The sequence below is a fragment of the Protopterus annectens genome, chromosome 4.part0, assembly GCF_019279795.1.
Source record: "Protopterus annectens isolate FY-2018-M chromosome 4.part0, PAN1.0, whole genome shotgun sequence".
In the NCBI taxonomy this organism is placed as follows: Eukaryota; Metazoa; Chordata; order Ceratodontiformes; family Protopteridae; genus Protopterus; species Protopterus annectens.
In genome coordinates this window covers 1,481,939,009-1,481,959,191 of record NC_056733.1, presented here as the reverse complement: position 1 = coordinate 1,481,959,191, position 20,183 = coordinate 1,481,939,009, and the positions used below count along the sequence as shown (strand labels likewise).

At 41.0% G+C, this 20,183-nt stretch overlaps 1 protein-coding gene across 2 annotated transcripts in view; it reads left to right on the top strand.

Moving 5' to 3' along the window:
• The window catches only part of GRK6 (G protein-coupled receptor kinase 6), a 1,979,509-nt gene that overhangs the window by 1,590,245 nt on the left and 369,081 nt on the right, over positions 1-20,183 (top strand). For both annotated transcript variants that reach the window (XM_044069323.1, XM_044069324.1), the window contains exon 13: positions 4,032-4,169. In XM_044069323.1, coding sequence (XP_043925258.1) covers positions 4,032-4,169 — 138 coding nt within the window. The remainder of the gene's footprint in view (positions 1-4,031; positions 4,170-20,183) is intronic.

Sequence of the window (20,183 nt, the reverse complement as noted above, 5' to 3'; positions counted from 1 at the left end):
GAGGCTCTCAGAGAAAATCTACCCAAACAATAGAGACCTCCAAGGCAGAAACGCACTTCACCACCACACCACAACACTAATCACGAGACACAGAACTCTCCTAAACAGTGTGCCACTTAACCAAAGCCCCTAAGGCAAAACAGCATGCGCAACACACTAGTCACAGGTGACTCGATAATGAGGCACACTGATGTCCCACTCACTAGGCTGAATAAGGAGAAAGTAACAGTCAGCTTCCTGTTAGACGCCAGGATCCACCACATAATGCACGCACTCAGGTCCATCAACAACAGGTACAAATATGACTCTGTCATACATGTGGGTGTGAATGACCTGACACTACATGAAAAGAAACATGGAGGAGCTCTCGGATTATGTAGCCCAGGCAGGTATGACCCTAGCCCTGAGCAGCATCCTACCATCACCCATAATGATACCACAGTACAAGCAGATAATCATTGATTTCAACAATTGGCTAAGTTTTTGGTGTCATTCTAAGGGGATCCATATCTGTCTGCCTAGGATGACATGATTGACAGACCTTGATGCTTTGCCAGAGATGGCCTGCATCTGTCATCCCTGGGATTCTGGATACTGGCCATGGCTCTTGCCACCCCTATAGTGCCTTATTTAGGCGGTGTTCCAAAGACCAAATTACCACCGTAACAGCTACAAACTGATGCACTCTGAAGGTCATGCTGCTCAATGCTAGAAGTCTAAATCTCAAAATGCACTCGCTCAAAGCACTCCATAAAATGGAGAACATAGACGTTTCTGCCATAACAAAGACCTGGTTCAAGGCAGCAGAAAGCACCCCTGCACTACCAGACTATAACTCATTCTACACCTTTCGGCCCCAGAACTTGGACCGAAGCTCCAAAGGCAGTGGTGTTTCCATATTCATAAAGGATGCTCACACCTCCAGACTGGTAGCCCTACATAATGCATCTGAGATACTTCAGGTGCAGCTAACATTGGGTCAGACAGTGATACAGGTCATAGCCTGCTATAGATACCCAACCATGTCCCAAGACTCACACTCCCTGTTTCTAAGCACCGTGGAGAATATTAGGGTACAACCTAACACATTCATACTGGGCGACTTCAACTACCCCTCCATTAACTGAGAACTACTCCTGTAAAAATACACTCGCCCAACATTTCCTGGAATTCATTAATTCCAATGCCCTGGACCAGCTCATTCTTACCCCCACTAGAGGTAGCAACGTTCTTGACCTGGGCAACCATTACTCTACACCAATAGTCAACTCCTCCCTGGTTAGATCTGACCCAACCCAATCACCGTGGAAATCCACATACCCCCCCCCCCCCAACCCACAAAGGGTAACCACCATGAAAAACTTTTCCAAAGCTAACTTTGGGCTCCTAAAAACAGAGGTGGCTAACTTCACGGCACCCATGCAAATAGAGATCATTTGCATGACCGCTAAATCATACACCAATGCACTGTACGAACACGTACACAAATGCATGGATCTTGCCATACCCAGTCCTATACCGAATCAAAAATCGACAGAAGGGTCAGGACACAATCCAGTCAGGAATCTAATAAGTCAAAAAGATGCTGATAAAGTCTCTGAATGGTCAGAGATGAAAGCACTTGTGATATTTGTGGTTATTTATTGTTTTTGACCTTCTAGTGTGAATAAATCTTTTTGACTTATTAGATTCCTGACTGGATTGTGTCCTGGACCTTCTGTTGATTTTTGATTTGGTTTGTTCGTTTTTCTATTTGACCTCCTATACCGAGCCAACAGATATTTCCAATATACTGGCCAACAGATTCAGTGCCAACTTTACCCCTCTCTCCCCCCCAAGAGACCAGTCACAATACCAGTAGATTACCAGGCACCCAGTATTACTACTGCACAGGTTAGAATAGCACTGTCCAAGGCCAAGAATACAGCTTCTATGAGACTTGACAATATCCCTGGCTGTGTTCTACGTGAACTACAGAGTGAACTGGCACCTCACCTGTGTGCCCTGTTCAATCCCAGCCTCACCTCAGGCTTTGTCCCTACCGAATGGCGCACTGCTGCAGTCATCCCTCTCCACAAAGGAGGAACAACTACAGACCCTGGGAACTATCGCCCCATTAGCCTGACGAGTCTAATATACAAAGCTATGGAATGCATCATCATGGACCTAATAAACAAGGATATAGGGAATCTCCAAACTCTTGATCCCACAGAGTTTAGTTTTGTGAAGGGTAGATCATGCCTGCTCAACTTGGTCAACTTCTTTCAGTCAAGTCACCAGAGCTGTGGATGAAGGCAAGGTGGTTCACACAGCCTACTTTGATCTGGCCAAGGACTTTGATACCATTCCCCACTCAGGAATTATAGAAAAACTTACTAATTTAGGCATCAACCCCTATATCACTAGGTGGGTTGCAAACGGCCTCACAGGTAGAACCCACAATGTGAAAGTAGCTGACTCCAGTTCAGACTGCAGACCAGTCACGAGTGGAGTCCCACAGTGTTCGGTCCTGGGTCCTCTCCTTTATGGTATATTCCAGGCCAACATGAAGGGACTCTGGCTGACAAAGTTCACAGACTATTCCAAGTTGGGAGCTATTATTAACTCCCTGAGTGATGTTGACATCCTACAGAAAGGCCTCACTGAGACCCACGACTGGTGTCAGATTCATGGCCTTAAGCTCAGTGCCAAAAAATGTGTCATCATCCTCTTTGGGAAGAACCCAGTTCCCATGAATTACCACATCAATAGTAGTCCACTGAACACAGAAGGCGTTATTACAGATCTGGGAACACAGGTTACCAGCATCCTCTTTTTTGATCACTACATTGCCACTGTGGTCAGAAAGTCCTTCTGTGTGGCACATCTCATTACTAAGGATTTTGCATCCAGGAAGAAGGTCGTTGTCTCCCTCTACTCTTCCCTCATTAGGCCAATCATTGAGAACAAAGCTCCATTTGGCATGTACCTCACTAAACACCTGCAACAACTGGAGAGGCCGCAAAAGTACCTCAGAAAGAGGATCCTAGGCCTTAAACATTTGTCCTATATGAACAGACTAAAAAACTCCAACTATTTTCTGTCTCAAATCGCTTACTTAGAGGCTGCTTGACTTACAAAGCCATGTCCGACCCAGCTCTGTTAGAAATGCTACATCTAAAGAAATCCCAATTCCTCCGCACCACACGCTCCAGAGACCTCAACCTCATTACCACAATCAACAGAACATGTTGGAGGGATAGGTTCATAACCTAGAGACAGTCCATGCTTTGGAATAGACTTTTCATACATGTCAAGCAGAGCACCTCACTGGTCTTCTTCCAGAGCAATGTTGACGAGTGGATGGGAAATAGAAAATTCACCCCGGGGATCACTCCAGTGGCTTTACTCGACAGAGGCAGTGGAAACTAAGGTTGAGTGGCACGATGTAAGGGTAATCCTATGGGCTAGGCTTGTAAAGGCTCCAGGGCCATTAGCCTAGTACACTCCTATAAACCTATGGTATAGAAAGAAGTTGTGCCAGCCTGTAGCACTTGTACTACATGATAGACGAAGGAAGTGGAGTGTAACAGCAATGTAAAAATAGCAGAAAAGTCAGACTGTAATGATAATGGAGGTCATGGAAAAGAGATTATTTAAATTTTGGGTGATATTAGAGAGAAGAGTGAGGGGGTTTGGTGTCTGACTATAGCAAAAAACAGTACCCAAGAAATCAGGTAAATTGATGGAGAGTGAGTTATGGTACTCTAAAAGACGGTATCTACTACTTACTGCCCTGTATGCAAACATAAATGCACCAACAAAACCAGCCCAAAGCACATAATGAAGCCATACATTGCTAGACAAAGAGGAACATACAATTCCGTTGATTGCCATTACTCTGTGTATTTTTAACTGAAGTGTGCAGCTTTCAGTGGTCCTAAAGACATTTTGTCAGAAAAGAATAGATAAAAGGGCTGCTGCATTACTGTAGCTTGTGTACATGCTTTGGGAAACTAGAGAATGACTGTTTTCCATTCATTACTGTACAGCTTCTGAAGAAAGACCCAAATGAGCGTTTGGGATGCCGAGGAAGGAGTGCTTCTGAGGTCAAAGAGCATCCACTGTTTCGATCCATAAACTTCAAACGCTTGGAAGCAGGCATGTTGGAGCCACCCTTTATACCTGATGTAAGTGTAAATGTTCTAGTGATACTTAAGAATTATGATATGATATGTATTGCTACCTAAAGCTCAGGGAACTAACAGCAGATTCATAGTGGAAAAATACGTTTTACTTTGTTTCTTTACAAAATAATTAATAGTGAAATTGTTCCTACTGGCAGTCACTCACATTCTACCATGGTTCACTTTTGCTTCCAGAAGTGAGTCAGCAGTACAATTTTTTTTACCTTACAGTTACATTCCCAAAAAGCTGCAGAAGTTTCCATGTGCCTGAGTTGCTGATGGTCATGTTCATTAAACCCCCTTTCCCCAGTTTCAAAGACTGTTTTTCTTTATTCACAGTAGGTCATTGCTTGATGGAGGTTCCAGTACCTGTGAGACTGGTGGCCAGCATCTCCCAGCTCATGATGATCTTTATCATTTTACTGGCGTTATACTAGTTTGTTGTATCATGTTCCTTGATCATTGCAGTATCTCTCTCCATGACTGAAGGGCAAGTTACAGAATACTTTAGGAGTTGAAATGATATGGCTAAACACTGGAGTTAATGTTCCGGGCTAAATCCCGCAGTGCTGCTTATATTGGTCTCTGAGAGAACATTGATATTGGTGTGACAGTCTTAATTTATGTGGAATATTTTCCAGACACGGTAGTGACATCTGTCCAGGGTCTTAAGCTGTGAAAATAGGTAAAGTGACCAAATTTCACATCCATGAAGAAAGGTAGGTATGCTAACTGAAGTATGTACCTGTACCTTGATGTTTTGTAGGTCACTGTCAGTGAAGCTACATTGAAGCAGTATCCCAAAAGAGAAGTGCCAGCACACTGGATCATGTGCTGAATTTCACTGTATTTGTTGTTCAAGAGAGGTGAATAAGGTATGGGAAAATGCTCTTTTGCCTACAGATTTTGTCCCTTAATAGGTCTTGAGTCAGTTGATTATCTTTATTGTCTGTCCTTTCTTGATAAATCGTAATTCTAATTGATTATATTAAGAAAGTGGAGCAAGAAACAGGAAATAGTGATGAAGCACACCATGTTTTCCTTAACCATGACTACTTTTCCTACATATTCACAGAAGAGATAATAAAATGACTGTAATGAAAACAATGCTGTCTTCAAATCAGTTCAAGTGGACATATTACTATGTATGCATTCCTTATGTTTTGTTAATCTATTCTTCAGTGAATAATGCTTCATTAATTTTTGAATGAGAAGTACAACTGTTTAATTATAAAAACACAGAAATTGCTTTCTGTGGGAGAACAACACTCCCTGCACCCTCGTGGGGGCTTAGCCCTTAAAACGTCTGACCTCTGCAAACTCCACTGTTGCACTATAGTAAGGGAATGTATTAAAAAAAAAAACGTTAGCGCAGTGCCTACTTGTTCAATACAAGTGCATGCATTTCCAGCAAACTGTGGTCAAAAGAAATGTCACACAAACTGCTCAGTGAAGAATGTGCAAGGTGTATGTATGCCTACCCTGTACTAATTGGCCTTTAAAAGAAAAGGGACCAGTTGTATATAGTGTACCCATAGTTGTTTCCTGGTTGAACTTCAACTCACCTCTGGTATTTTGTTTACCCAAAAAAAATAAATAAATAATAATAATTTTGGAAAAAATGGAGTAAGACAGGTGACCCCCCCATATTGCCTGTTTGAAAGGAAACAAACAGGAATCTGCTTTATTGTAGAGTTGGTCGTACTTCAAGAGGACAGATTCAAAGTTCTGCAGCAGAAATGATGGGTAGTGACTGCTGAATGTTATGAGATTGGTGATGCTCATGTGAGTGTTTCCTGACTGATAGCGTCATTCCGAGGAATGCTTCTTACTTGTCGGCATCTGATACAGAGAAAAAAAACAGAATAGTATACTTCATTCTGAGGAATGCTTCTCATTTTTGAACCACTAATGCTATTCTGTTTTTTTTCTGTTTATGATCTAGAATTGGAGCGTTTTGCTGATTGTTTACTTAATCTTACTTAATTGCCCTGGGATAGCCTTGCAATTTTCATTCCCATTGTTCTTTGAGGGAAGATGATACATTTCAGAATTTGTAAATAATCATAATAAACAACTCTCAGACTGATGACATTTTCTCAAAGAAGTTTAATTTTGGAATCGCTCATTCTGTTCTCTTTTAAATAATTACATCAGTTCTATTGTTTTGCATTGCTTTATGTAACAGAGATAAAGTGATTTAGTAAAATGCTGCAGGGAGGAAGAGCTTACAGATGAAAGACCTATTGCAGAACATTCTGCTTAAATGTTTGTTGTGTTCCTCTCTTTTACCCATTTCCTTCTTTTTCAGGGTGGTTACACTGCAGGCAGACATCTGTAAAAGCAGTGCCTATCTAAAAAGCATGGTGACACACTGTTTCATTTGCCAGATCATAATTTGTGAACTCTCAAATGTAACGTTCGGGTTGATCAAGGGAGCAGTGATTACTCCGGGAATGCAGAGAACCACACTGTCTCCTTACACAAAAGCCACTTTATGGGCAATGGCAGTATATCTGGGAGTTACACCAGAACTTTTAAGATAAAATATCCAGAAAGCAGCTTGCTTTATTAAGCACTTTTTTTGTTAGAAATATTAATTTGGTATATACAGTATTGGGTTGATGGTGCTGCGGTAGCGTTGTCGCCTCATAAACAAGACGTTGTCCCGTTCAATTCTCAGCTAGAGCATCTTCTGTGTGGAGGCATACGTGATTGGGGTGTGCCTTCATTGAAGGTTGTGCATCAGGGCTGGTAACCTGGTGCGTAAAAATCCGCTACCAATCATTAGCGGACCAGAGTTCCACTGTGGCGACCCCTAACCGGGAAAAGCTGAAAGACACACACACACACACACACACACGCGTACAGTATTGGGTTGACTGTTGTGAGGAAGAGGATTTTTTAGAGGAGATACTGGAAATAGAACAAGGGTATCCTGTACCTTCTCAGAATATCTTTGTGAGGTACTTTATTTGCTTTTATGCCTAACTAAAGAAAAAGTATGCACTTGTATGTGTTTGCACTATAGAGAAGTCCTTAAGGACATCAAGTGTTTAAGCTATATGGCTTCTGAATGTTCTTGACTTTTTCCCATTTAAGTCTTTATGGACACATTCAGCCCAATAAAGTCAAACCCCACTAGCTGTGGACATGCATTGTTTTGGCCTTCTTATGACTATGTCAGCACAGCATAAGTGGACTGTGTGGCTGTACTCCAGAAACACAGGGTCTTTATACTCAGCTGATGCCCATTACCATTAAGGCGTCTACAAAAATATCCCAGCTAACAACATTAGTTAAAGAGTAAAAAAGGTCACACACAGCTGAAACACTTGATGTCCTTAAGGCGTCATTTTACATATCCCATGGCTCTCTATTACAGGAGGTTTAAGATAACTGTAGTTTGGCTGTTTTTTCCTGTATATGTGTGTGTGTGTGTGTGTGTGTGTGTGTGTGTGTGTGTATATATATATATATGTATGTGTGTGTGTGTGTGTGTGTGTGTGTGTGTGTGTGTGTATATATATATATATATATATATATGTGTGTGTGTGTATATATATATATATATATATATATGTATGTGTGTGTATATATATATATATATATATATATATATATAGATAGATGTGCACAGTGCACAAGCATCTTCCTGCTTGCTTAGTGCTCAGTCCAGTATCTAGAATAGTTAGCACCTTTTTTTCCATCTTATGTTTAAAACCTGCAATCTTTGGGCGGAGGATACCGTTCACTTGAAAGCCTTCTGTATATTTTTGTATTGTCTAATATAATTGCATGCAGTCTATACTGCATTTACTTTACTAATCTGAACAACTAAGCTCTGGACTATATGTAAGGTCAGCCTTGATAGTTTCACCTCTACTGCCATTCGTTTAGGACTAGATTTCCTAAGACAATATATTAACTGCCTTATGCTCAAAGGCAATTAACTTATTCTCAGAGCTAGTAATTTCATCTGTGAGAGGTGCAAATAATTAATCTGGTGGCTTCCCTATAGGGTTCCTGGACTAAATGACATGTGTTCTATCAGTTTGTTTGTGTCTTTTGGCTTTTCCCGGTTAGGGGTCACCACAGCGGAACTCCGGTCTGCTAATGATTGGTAGTGAATTTTTACTTACCGGGTTACCAGCCCTGACGCACAACCTTCAACTAAGGCACGCCCCATTCACATATGCCTCCACACAGAAGACGCTCTAGCTGAGAATCGAAGGGGACAACGTCTTGTTATGAGGCGAAAACGCTACCGCAGCATCAGTTGTGTCTTGAAAAATAAAAATTTGAGTTAATAATTACAGTATGTTTGCTAAAGCATTTCATGTAAATTCTGTAATGTAGTAAGACGGGGCACAAATTTTGGGGCAATTGATAAATGTTTATTAGTAAATGTTGGTGTCTGTACACCTGTTATCTTAAGGATCTATAAATTCAGTAATAACGTATTATATAACTTTTTATAGTGGTACGTTCAACCATTGTTTGTATATGTTGAAATTTACAACATATTTTATATGTCTTGTTGGATATTAGTAGTATATCGGAGTGAAAATGCTTTATTGGTTGCTACTTCCCTTGGTTTTAATGTTGTAGCATTTTAAATTGCTTATAGCTTTAAGTTACATTGTTGCTGCATGGGTGGGATATTAAATATGTCACTCTATTTGTGTTTTAAATTAAGTCAGATTTAATGGTATTTACTTCTGAAGAAATTTGCTTCAGTGCAAACAAAAAGCGCTTCAAGTAAAGTTTTGAAAGACAGTAAATTTTATCGGAAAGACCTGCTCTTGTGTTGTTTTTGTCGTTTATTAGTTTCACCTCTACTGCCATTCATTTAGGACTAGATTTCCTAAGACAATATATTAACTGCCTTATGCTCAAAGGCAATTAACTTATTCTCAGAGCTAGTAATTTCATGTGTGAGAGGTGCAAATAATTAATCTGGTGGCTTCCCTGTCACCTAAAAAGTTGTCCTGAGAGCTTTGTACACCTCCACCACAATCCTGCACTAATTATACCCAAATGATGTATGCCGTGGATGTATAAAATCACTCCCAAGCCCTCCTAGAAATAAGAAGATTAAGTCTTGACAAAATTCACGCCACTCATCCATACCTACCATAAAGAATCATCTGATCAAAAATAAACTCTAATCTTCCACTCTGAACTACACCGTAGCACCAGAAATGTTTTAGTGATAGGTGACTCTGTTAGGGACACTGATTCAGGCAGGGCCCTTTGGCTCAAAGAACTGAAGACTGCGAGTGATGGCACTGTTTTTTTAGCTTCACAGAAATTTTGTAAGTGTAAAACTAGTGCAGTCTAACATAGGGATCCAGAACATCTTGGGAAAATATCCAGTTCCAGAGAACAAAGAAGATGCGGAAACCTTGTTGTAGTTTTCCTTTAGATTCCTCTCCTCATAAAACTACTGCTGTGATAAGTACCCTTCTCAGTACTTCTTTCCCTGTCTTTTTGACAGTAGAGATTTTAGCCAAAAGATTGGATCTTAGTTGAGGAAGTCGAGAGGGGATGGGAGGGCATGTTAAATTTTCTTTTGACCATTTGCAGATGATTGTATTTTGATTACAGGTAGAACAGAGGGGGGGGGCTGTGAATGAAGAAATTTAGTGGAGAATCAGGAGTCAGGATTGGAGTTCAGTAATTAAGAAATGGTAATGGTGACAATGCGGAAAGGAACAAGAAGGGGAGTGTAGGAGGCTGTTTTTGTAATTCAGCAGGCAAAGCCCTGTATTGCAATCAAATCTCCAGAATGTGGAAGCTCCTTCTCTGCAAACCAAAGATTCTTTGACCTTTCTTCATTCAAAGCACAACTGAAAAGTCTACCAAGTGGACTCAGGGCTATATTCTTGTAACACACTAGGATAATCTGTACACCCCCTTATTGTTACTTTCCCTCTCTGATCATCTATTCTGGCAATAGGTAAGATCATTGGAATAATCAAAACAGTCTCCTGTGTAAATTGTACATAAGCAAAATATTTTGTAAGTAATGCTATCCAATATGCTTTTCCAATACTCACTCATTCTACCTCTACTGGAATTAACTATACTCACTTTAAATAAACTTTCTAACACTTATACATACTTTTGACATAACTACTGTTATTTGGAAACTGGTTTCACTTGTATATTGCTCTGCTCCCCATCTGTATTCTGTTTTACTGAATAGGTACATTTAAGTAAAATGCACAAGTTAGCATCAGTGAGTGTCACAGATTTGTGTACTTGGCTTATGATTCTGTTTCGTATACTATTTCATGTTTCTGTTTCATGTATTATTGTAACTTTGGTGCTTTATCTTCAGGCTTTTACTGAAAAAGGGTTTAATGCACATTCAGACTTTCCAGGTAAACAAATGAAAATAAGTTATATCACACCACATAGAAAGAATAAAACTTTATTTTTATGTAGCATTGCATGTTCATTTTCGTCCTGAAGTCACAGCATTGTGCATCTGTATATTTGATTAATGTTTTGTTAGCATATGGGAAAAAGTGTTAGGGTGAGAAAATATTTACATTGTGTGGTATGACTGTGAACAGATAAATAGTCTTGACAGAATTTTAAAGGGTTGAAATACTGACGGGGGAAGTGAATAGGGTTTCAATTGTAGAAAGGGAATTATCTGATCATCCTCTGGTAAGGAGGATGGAAGTAGGGAAATGAGAGTGAAGATGGAACTTAAAGAAGTAGGAAGAGCTGGCTAATACAGTGGCTGAAGGCTATGGTTTAGCAAGTATAGAAGGTAGACTAAGGGACAGATAATAGCTCAAATGCGGGTACATACCATGTAATAGACTAGGTGGGGTAGCATAAGGACTTAGAGAAGGAACTGATAAGATTGTAGATGGGAAATTGTGTTAACAGGAGAGGGTGAGAAACCAAATAGCAGATTTCTGGGAAAATGTAAGGGGAAGATGGGCAGGTACCATAAAGTTTGGGGAGGAAAGGTGCTAAGTGTTGGAGGTTAACTTGCTAGTGTATCATATCAGTTGAAAGATCAGTGGTAGCAGTTATGAATGAAAGCTTTGAAAGGTGATCAAGATGAGGCAGCTGATAAGGTGATATTTAAGGGGTGTTTGGAGTATTATACGATACTTGTTGGCAGATTGGTGAGGGCAGGAGGAGGTATAGGGTGCAGCTCAAAGGATGTTGAACAAAACCAAAAAGTAATGGTAAGGTTATTGGGCATATGAAAGTATGAAAGGAAGGGAGGCCAGATTGGCTTCTTGCGGAAGGTTAATTTAAAATTAGGAGACAGTTTAGCAGAGGTATTTAATGGAATATTGGAGGGAAGTAGATTAAGGGAGAAAGAGGTTTGACAGGCCTGCTTATTTTAGGCCCTATTTACAAGGAATTTACAAATTAATCAGGGCTCTAGCACCTCAGGATGAAGAGGAAATAAGTGGAGCTGAAAAATGAATGGCAGCACCTCAGAACAGCATGTGTGAGGACTACTGAACAGATATGTGGCTGAGCCAGGTACAGAAATAAAGTTCATAAGGAAAGCTAGTGCTGGAATTTAGAAGTCCAGGAAGTCATCAAAAGAAAAAAGTGCAGCAAAAAGTGGGAGATAAAAAAGTCAGACCAGGCTAAGAAGGAATAATGGTTGGCTAACAGAGAGGTTAAGAGAGAAGATGCTATAGCAAAAAACAAGGCATCAGAGACACTCTACCAGCATCTGGAAAGTGACTCTGTAGATGGCACAAAGAAACTCTATCAGATTGCAAGGCAAAGATAGAAACATAAAGAAGATAGATACCTTTCATAAGGAATGCCAGTAATATCCTGCTCACCAATCCATAGATAGTCAGAGGCAGATAGAAGGAGTACTTTCAACATTTTCTGAATGAAGAAAACACAGACGTTGTACTGCTACAGGCACAGCCTACAATGAAAGAAGAGGAGGAGCCCATCTTAGAAGAAGAAGTTAAAATAGCACGAAGGCAAATGAAGTCAGGGAAAACAGCAGACTCAGTTGAGGTCACAGCAGAGATGATCAAGATGTTGGGTGAGATAGGGGCGAGGTGGCTTCTGAGGTTGCTCATAGCAGTATGGAGAGAGAAGGACATATCTCAGTTTACTGGAGAATAAGCACAAGAACAAAGGGGATATCTACAACTAGGGTAGTACAGAGAAATATCAAATTCCTATCGCACTGCATGAAAGTTCTTGAGAGGGTGATTAATAAATGAATATGCAGAGTAGTAGAAGGTAAGATGGAAGATGAGCAGTTTGAATTCAGATCAGGATGAAGCAAAAATGACCCATCGTTTGCAGTGAGAAAGCAGATAGTTGAGAAGGTAGAGATGAGGAAAGAGTCCACCTGGCATTCCTAGATTTGGAGAAAGCATTTGACAACGTCCCAAGAAAGAAGACTTGGGCAGTCCTGTAGTGGTTCACAGTCATAGAAACATTGATAGAATTAATGCAGGCTATGTACAGGGACCCAGTGACTCAAGTACAAACAGTGTTCGGTCTCACAGAGGCGTTCCTATTGGGAGTGGTTGTGCATCAGGGTTCAGCTCTGAGCCCACTGCTGTTCATATTAGTGATGCACTACCTCAGCAAACAGTTTGTAGGAGACAGATCAGCAATGTTGCTGTATGCAGATGATGTGGCATTACTAGCAGTATTTGAGTAAAAACTTCAGCAAAGGATAGGGGAATAGAATGCAAAACTGAAGGCACATAGGATGAAATTGAGTACAGATCAGATAGTGGTAATGGCAACAAATGGGGGGAAATCAGAAGAAGCTGAACATTGAGAAAGAAGGGAAACTAGTGGAACAGGTTAACAGCTTCAAGTTTCTGGGAGGGGTAGTTGAGTAGAAGGCAAGTCTGAATGAGGAGGTCAAAGCTAGAATCAGAGGGCTTGCAGCCAACTGGCACAGTGTGTCAAGTGTAGTGTATGGCAGAAGGACACCAACAAAGAAGCTGAAAAGCAAGGTGTACAAAAATGAGGGAATGAACAGTTTAGCTTAAAATAATCTCTGATACCATTTTAGGTATGAAAGTAGGATTAGTTCTCAAAGAACCCCTGTCCCTGTGGAAAATGAGGTAGGGTTGACTCACCATTAGAGCCTGCAACTCAGATACTCTTCTTGCAGAGGTCAGAGCAATCAGCAAAACTGTTTTCTGTATTAAGAACTTCGTCAGCCAGGTTAGCTGGTTCAAATGGAGCAAGTGCTGTAGCTTCTCTAACACAAAATTAAGATCCCAATGAGGTGCCACTGGTTTACTTGGAGGCCTCTTGTACAAAACGCCTTTTAATAATATTTTGACATGAGACTGCATTGAAAGAGGAGGAGGATTAATGGGCTGGCATGCTGAAATGGCTGATATATGAACCTTGACAGAAGTTGCTAGGTTGTAGACATGGAGGTCATTTCAAGCATAGCAGTTTCATCCCATTGAATACCATAGATACTTTAGTCAATACCCAGGATTGTATTTATTAATGACTGCCCATGTCCAGGAGGGTTGTGGGCACTATCCCAGGTAACAATTTACAGTGCTCCATTCACTCGTGCAGGCTCCTTTTGAACAGTGTCATAGAAATGCTCTGCTTCTCATAAATTGGCAGCCTATTCCAAAGATGCTGGGAGACAAATATGTCCCTCCAGCATATCCTATTCAAGTCGCAGGCCATATTTAGATAGCTCTAATCCTGTTTGATTTACGGTTGTGCAGCAAATTCATTAGATTTGGGTTGGAGATTGCTCTGTAAGCCAGGCATAAGTCTCCCCTAAGAAGTGTATATGATACTAAATATAGTGACTGGGATTTTAGTTGGTCTGTGTAAGGCATGTGCTGGAGTTTCTTGATCTTCTTAGTTAGAAACCTCTGAGGTCTCTGCATTTGCTGCAGGTGCTTTGTATGGTACATGCCGAAAGGGGTGTTATACTCAATTATGGGCCTGATTAGTGACAAGTATGGGGTGTTATACTCAATTATGGGCCTGATTAGTGACACGTATAGAGGAGTTATAACCTCCTTTGCTCTAGAGGTGATGCCTTTGCTAATCAAGTGTGCTAAGTAGAAAGCTTTCCTTACTACAGTAAGCACATGGTTGTCAAAGTTAAGGTGGCAGACTATTTGTGATGCCAGATCTCTTACCACTTCATAGGTGCATAGGGTATTGTTAATTTGATTGTGTGAAGAGGCATTGTTTTTACCAAAGGAAATGATGATGCATTTCTTTGCATTCAAGTTTGAGACTGTGACTAAGACTCGAGTCACTGGTCTGTGTATGACCTTTGTGAAGTATACTGACATAATTTGGGGATTCAGTAGTTGCACCCAGTTTGCAGTTGTCCGCAGTCTTGGTCAGCCACAGCCCCTTAGTTTTTGGCTGAACTTCTGAGAAGTATATACCAAACAGTAGGGGGCCAGCACTGACGCTTGTGGCACCCCACTGGTGACAGGTCTGCTGCTGGACGTATCACTCACCTTGATAGTGTGTGACTGGTTTATGAGCCAGTTGGCAACCCGTCTTACAGAAAAGGGGTTTACATTCAGTTTACAAGGTTTATCAGTAATGCCTGAGTGTGGGATTGTGTCAAAGGTCTTTGTCAAGTCAAGGTATGCTATGTGCACAGATTTGCCATCGTCACATGCCCTGGTCACATATTCAAAGAAATCCACCACGTTTAATAAGCAGGATCTGCCCTTGACAAAGCCGAATTTGGTCAGATCCATGGTTTGGAAGTCGCCTATGTCTTTATTCATGAGGTCCATGATGATACGCTCCATGGCTTTACAGATGAGGCTGGTCAGACTTATCGGTCTGTAATTCCCTGGGTCTGTTGCTGAGCCACCTTTGTGGAGGGTAATAACTGTTGCTGTTGTCGATTCCGGAGGAACAAAGCCAGTAGTTAGGCTGTGATTGAATAGGGTACTTAGTGGTGGTGATAGTTCATGTTTTAGTTTGTTTAGAAAACAGCCTGGGATATGGAGGCTGTGTTTTTTGCCTTAGACAAAGCTTTAATGACCTGCTCTTCAGATATGTAGAGGGGGAGTTTGGGGAAAGGTTTGTGATAAGTTTGTAGGGGATAAGGAAGAGAAATTTTTGCCAAATCTGTCTGCTAGCAGGTTTGCCATCTCTGCAGGATCAGTATGTGTGATACTGTTAGTCACTAGTTCAGCACATGCTTGGGTCCTACCTTTTAAGCTACATCCGTAGCTGTAAAAGGCCTTATGATTATCCCTGGCTGTGACTGCTAAGTTTTTCTCAAAGTTACCCTTAGAGGATTTGACATGTCTTATTTGCCTGTTGAGGTTGAGGATGGTGCTTTCCATTGTTGTGGCCTCACCTTAGTTTTCTTAGACAAACTTTTTGTGTTTGTTGTAAAGTTTGTTGATGCTGAATGTCCACCAGAATGGCTTTTTTTTACTTGGGGCTCTGGATTGTATTCTCTATGGAACAGCTGAGTCTGTACACTTAAACAAGTGATTGTACAGGGCATTAGTGTAAGCTTTTGTGTAGTTAACACTTCCAGCTGGGGCTTGGACTTGGATTACATTTATACCTTCCCCTAGGAGGATATGGTTTGCTTTGGTGAAGTTTATAAGTCTGACTTCACCCTTTGTGAGTTCTGGTGCTGGTGAAAGTTTAAAGGTGACTGATTTATGGTCAGATTTAACTAATGAGTGTCTGACAGCTGCGGTGTTGCAGCTGTTTGTCATGTTAGTGACGAGAACCAGATCTAGTGTGTTTGCTGCTCTTGTTGGGGTTTGAAAAGTTTGTTCCATAGCATTTGAATTAACAAAGTAAAGGAACTTTTGCGCTAGTGAGTTGGGGCTAGAGTAGGTTTTCCAGTTGATGGTGGGATAATTGAAATCCTCCATGAGCAGAGTATTTGGCAGTATTTGGATTGACTCCAGTCTGGTCAAGGCCTCGTGCTCATCATGATCAATGGAGGGGGATCTATAACTAGCTATGACTTGAACGGGGCTCTTACCCACAGTATTCTGAACATGTAGTTGTCCAGTCTAAGTAGTTGGGAGGTGAATTTATCTCTAATATAAATAGAAACACTGCTTCCTTTGGTTCTCACATGTTCATTTTCTGGTCTGAATGTGTGAAAGACATTGTAGCCTTCCAAGGCTGGGGTATTCTCTGAGGTCTTGAACCAGGTTTCTCTGACTGCACAGACGTATACTTCTTCCAGTATAGAAGTGCTTCCAGGGAGTGCAGTTTTTAGTTTAAACTCCTAACCTTTAGCAGCATAACCCTTATTTTGTTATGGTTGGCAGTTTTCACATCAGCAATTTTGCTTGGGAGATGTTGCGTAAAAAAGGCAATATGAGGAAAGCAAGTGCCTTTTCCGGCAGCCAAATGCCTAGTGGTGCCCGATGAAAACTCTCTCTGTCAAAGCAGCAAGATTTGTTGACCATGTCTTCCCAGGCTGATAGACACTGTGTCCTCTTTGAATGACACCAAAAACTAAGCCAGTTATTGAAATTGATTATTTTTTTGTTTATACTGTGGCATCATTTTAGGAGAAGGAAACTTGCTGCTCAAAGCTAGGGACATACCTGCCTGGGACACACACTCGAAGAGCTCAATCATGTCTCTCTTCATATAGTCCAGTGAGGTACATCTCAGGTCGTTCACTCCAACATGAGCTATGACAGTCATAATGGTACCTGTTGGTGAATACCTGAGTGCATGCATGATCTGATGAATCCTGGCACCAGACGGGTAGCAGACTGTGACTTTCTTCTTATCTAACCTGGTGAGTGGGACATCCGTGTGTTTCACTATGGAGTCTTCAATAATGAGAAAATTAGTTTTTTGTGTACCTTCGTTGAAGGTTGGGCATTGAGCTGGCAACTCAGCACTGTGAAAATCTACTGCCAATCATTAGCAGAGTTCCACTGTGGTGACCCCTAACTGGGAAAAAGCCGAACAACGACGACGACACCTAAAGAGATTGGTAGGTGAGACACTGGTGTTGCCGTGTACCTTGGGTGCTGTGAGAATAGTTTGTTGTAGCAGTCTTTTGTTTTGGAGGTCTCTGGTGTTTCAGTAAGTTTTTTGAGAGAATCTCTGCATATGTTGATTTATGTGTTGGATGCATGCTGTGTGTATGAGTAGAGGTGGATGAGTTGACAACCTTATCAGTGTTACTGTTTTGAGTGCGAGAGAGCAGGGATTCAAGATTCTTAGTGTAGGTACATCTCTCGTGCTCTGTACTTGAGTGAGTTATTAGTAGAGGGTTTTCAGTGTACATGAGGCAGTTGCTACACTTTCTGAGGAGATCCAAGTCAACAAAGCTGGCAGGAGAAAGAAGGGTAGTCCAACTGTCCATAATGCTAGATTTGAAGAACTATTAACACAAAGAGGGTGCTTTAAGTATTGATTTAGGAGGTGTTCTGCAGCTGGGTATTTCTGATGGGGTATTTGGCTGGTGGTTTAATAGATTACAGCTCACTAGCAATACTTCTTAGACCTGAAATGTACTAAGTGTGAGGACTACACTAACGTACGGGTCTATATTATAAAATCGAAGACTACGTCGACTCACCTTTAGTTGACACGGAGATCTCGAACCTGCAGTTCATCGAACAGACAAATCACAGAAATCAGTAGGCCAACAACGAACACCACAAAAAAATAAACACTTTTAAGTGGGGGGGGGGCTTTGCCCACCACACACCCTCAACGTGGGGGGCTGTGCCCTCCCACCCCTCTAACTAAATATCCTACCTCCGAGATCGCACTGCAGTCGGGGAAAGGGCAGATATAACGGAACGGCCAACCAATTTCTTTCCCTTTGAAAGAAATCGATGATTTGGCCATTCAATGAACTGCAGCTTCGACATTTCCGTTTCGACTAAAGGTGAGTCAACATTTTCAGTTTTCGAACATATGATATAGACCCTAATGTATTACAGCTATATCTAAGGGAAAAATTGTCAAAATGATTTGTCCAGCTATGGCACACAATTGCGTGGTGCTATGTGATGTGCAAATAAGCAGAAACCCATTCAAAAGTGGGGCTTAAATACCAGAAGGTAAAAGCTTAAAAAAAACTCAAAAGAACCAATGAAGGTGCTTATTCCAAACCCTAGACCAGTCTCCCTTCACCAGACAGATTCCAGTCAGTGCACGTATCTCACAAGGGTGTAGATGGGCCCCTTCCAATCAAAGATGGCTTGGAAAATGTGCACAGAATACAGCCACTACAAACAGAGCCAGGTGCAGCAAACCTGTATATGGACTATGCTACAGTTACTAGCTACACTAATTTAGGAGGGAAACACTAAAAAATGTTTTAAACAGCAGAGAGACACATGTTTTAAACAGCAGAAAAAATAGCAAAGAGATACTAAGGAATGCTTTAAACAGCAAATATATCAGATATTTAAAACACTGCTTGGTGGGAAAACAGAACAGATGCTTTGCTAACAGTGAAAGTAGTAACAATTACTTTGTAAACAGTAAAATAGCAAAAAAAAAAAAACTTTGCAACAGTGAAAATAGCAACAAAATATATTTTAACAGGCACAGTAAGGCAGACAAATGCAGTACAACAGTGCAGTTTAGTGTGCAGTATTTAAATACAGAATTAAATAGAGCACAATAAAAAGTGCAGTAAATAGTATAATCAAGCAAAAAAAAAAAAAGAAAACGCAGACAACTTATGGTATTTAAGAAGCTCAGAAGAATCTTTTCGTCTAGTATCTCAGCTCAGAGTTGTGACTGGTAGCCCATCTCAGTTCAGCTTGGTTCAAACAAAAATAAGAAAGGCCAATGGATGGTAGCTCACACAAATATTGCAAAACGAGAGAATAACTAGCCCTGTATTGGTGCTGATTATGTTGTTGATACCAGTTAGAAAATATTTTCCATTTGCTAATATATTGTTTTCTAGTAGCAGGCTTTCTTGCAGACATTGGTATCTGCTACACATCCTCAGTAAACAGGTACCTAAAAGGAATTAAGATCCTGTCATCCAGGCAGCCTGTTGGAAGTTGATTGATGTTGAGATGTATGACACACCCATGTTCTTGTGTGATTAGATGCAGTTTGTGAGGAAGCTTTTGGTAATTGTCCCGGGCATTTTATAAAAGAAGGGAGAACCATGGTTGCCTGGGTCAGAAGGGAGTCAGCACAGTGATCTTGGGAAATTCCTTCAGAATCTTCAGAAGTATCCTGAATATCAGTGGGAAGGGTGGAAAAGTGTACATGAACATTCATGTCCAAGGAAGAAAAAAGTAATCTGTCTTCCAGGTCTTCCTGCATGAAGACCTGGAACAGAATCTTGCAATTGAGTGCTCAGAGAGTAGGCAAAGCGGTCTACATGAGGAACTCCCCTCAGATGAGATCAGAAGACCTCTGATCTAGTTTCCATTTGTGAGGGTCTGGCCTGTTCCTGCTCAGCTTGTATGCCACCCAGTTTTACTCTGAAGGAATGTAGGATTTCTGTAGAATGAGCTTATGGTGTGATGCTATATTCCAAGCTGTAATGATTAGTCTGTAAAGGGGGTATTACCTGGTTCCCACCTGCTTGTTAACGTACCAAATGATTGTGGTATTTTGTGTAACAACTTGGAGAGATACCGGGGGAGGGGACGAAAGATGATTCAGAAAGTTAAGTGCCTCGATCAGGGTATGCATCTCTTTGATATTTATGGCTTTGTGTCTCTCCTTGGTGTCCTACACACCCTGCTGTTTTATCCCTCCTGAAACTGCTCCTGAAGCAAAGTCAGATGTGTCTGTGTTGACTGACCCCTTAGAGACAATGAGGGAGAAGGGGAGACCTGAAATTAAGGCAATCTGTTGTCTTCATCAAATGGTTTGTCTTCTGACAGTCTCTAACACTGGGATTTGAAAAGACAAAGGGTGCTGGTACTGGGCCAAAGAGACTTCAGACACTACTGTATCTTTCTCATTTGGAGTCTTGCTAGGAGTATCATGAAAATCAAAGATGCCACAAGACCAAAATTCTGCAGTATTCCCTCAGAG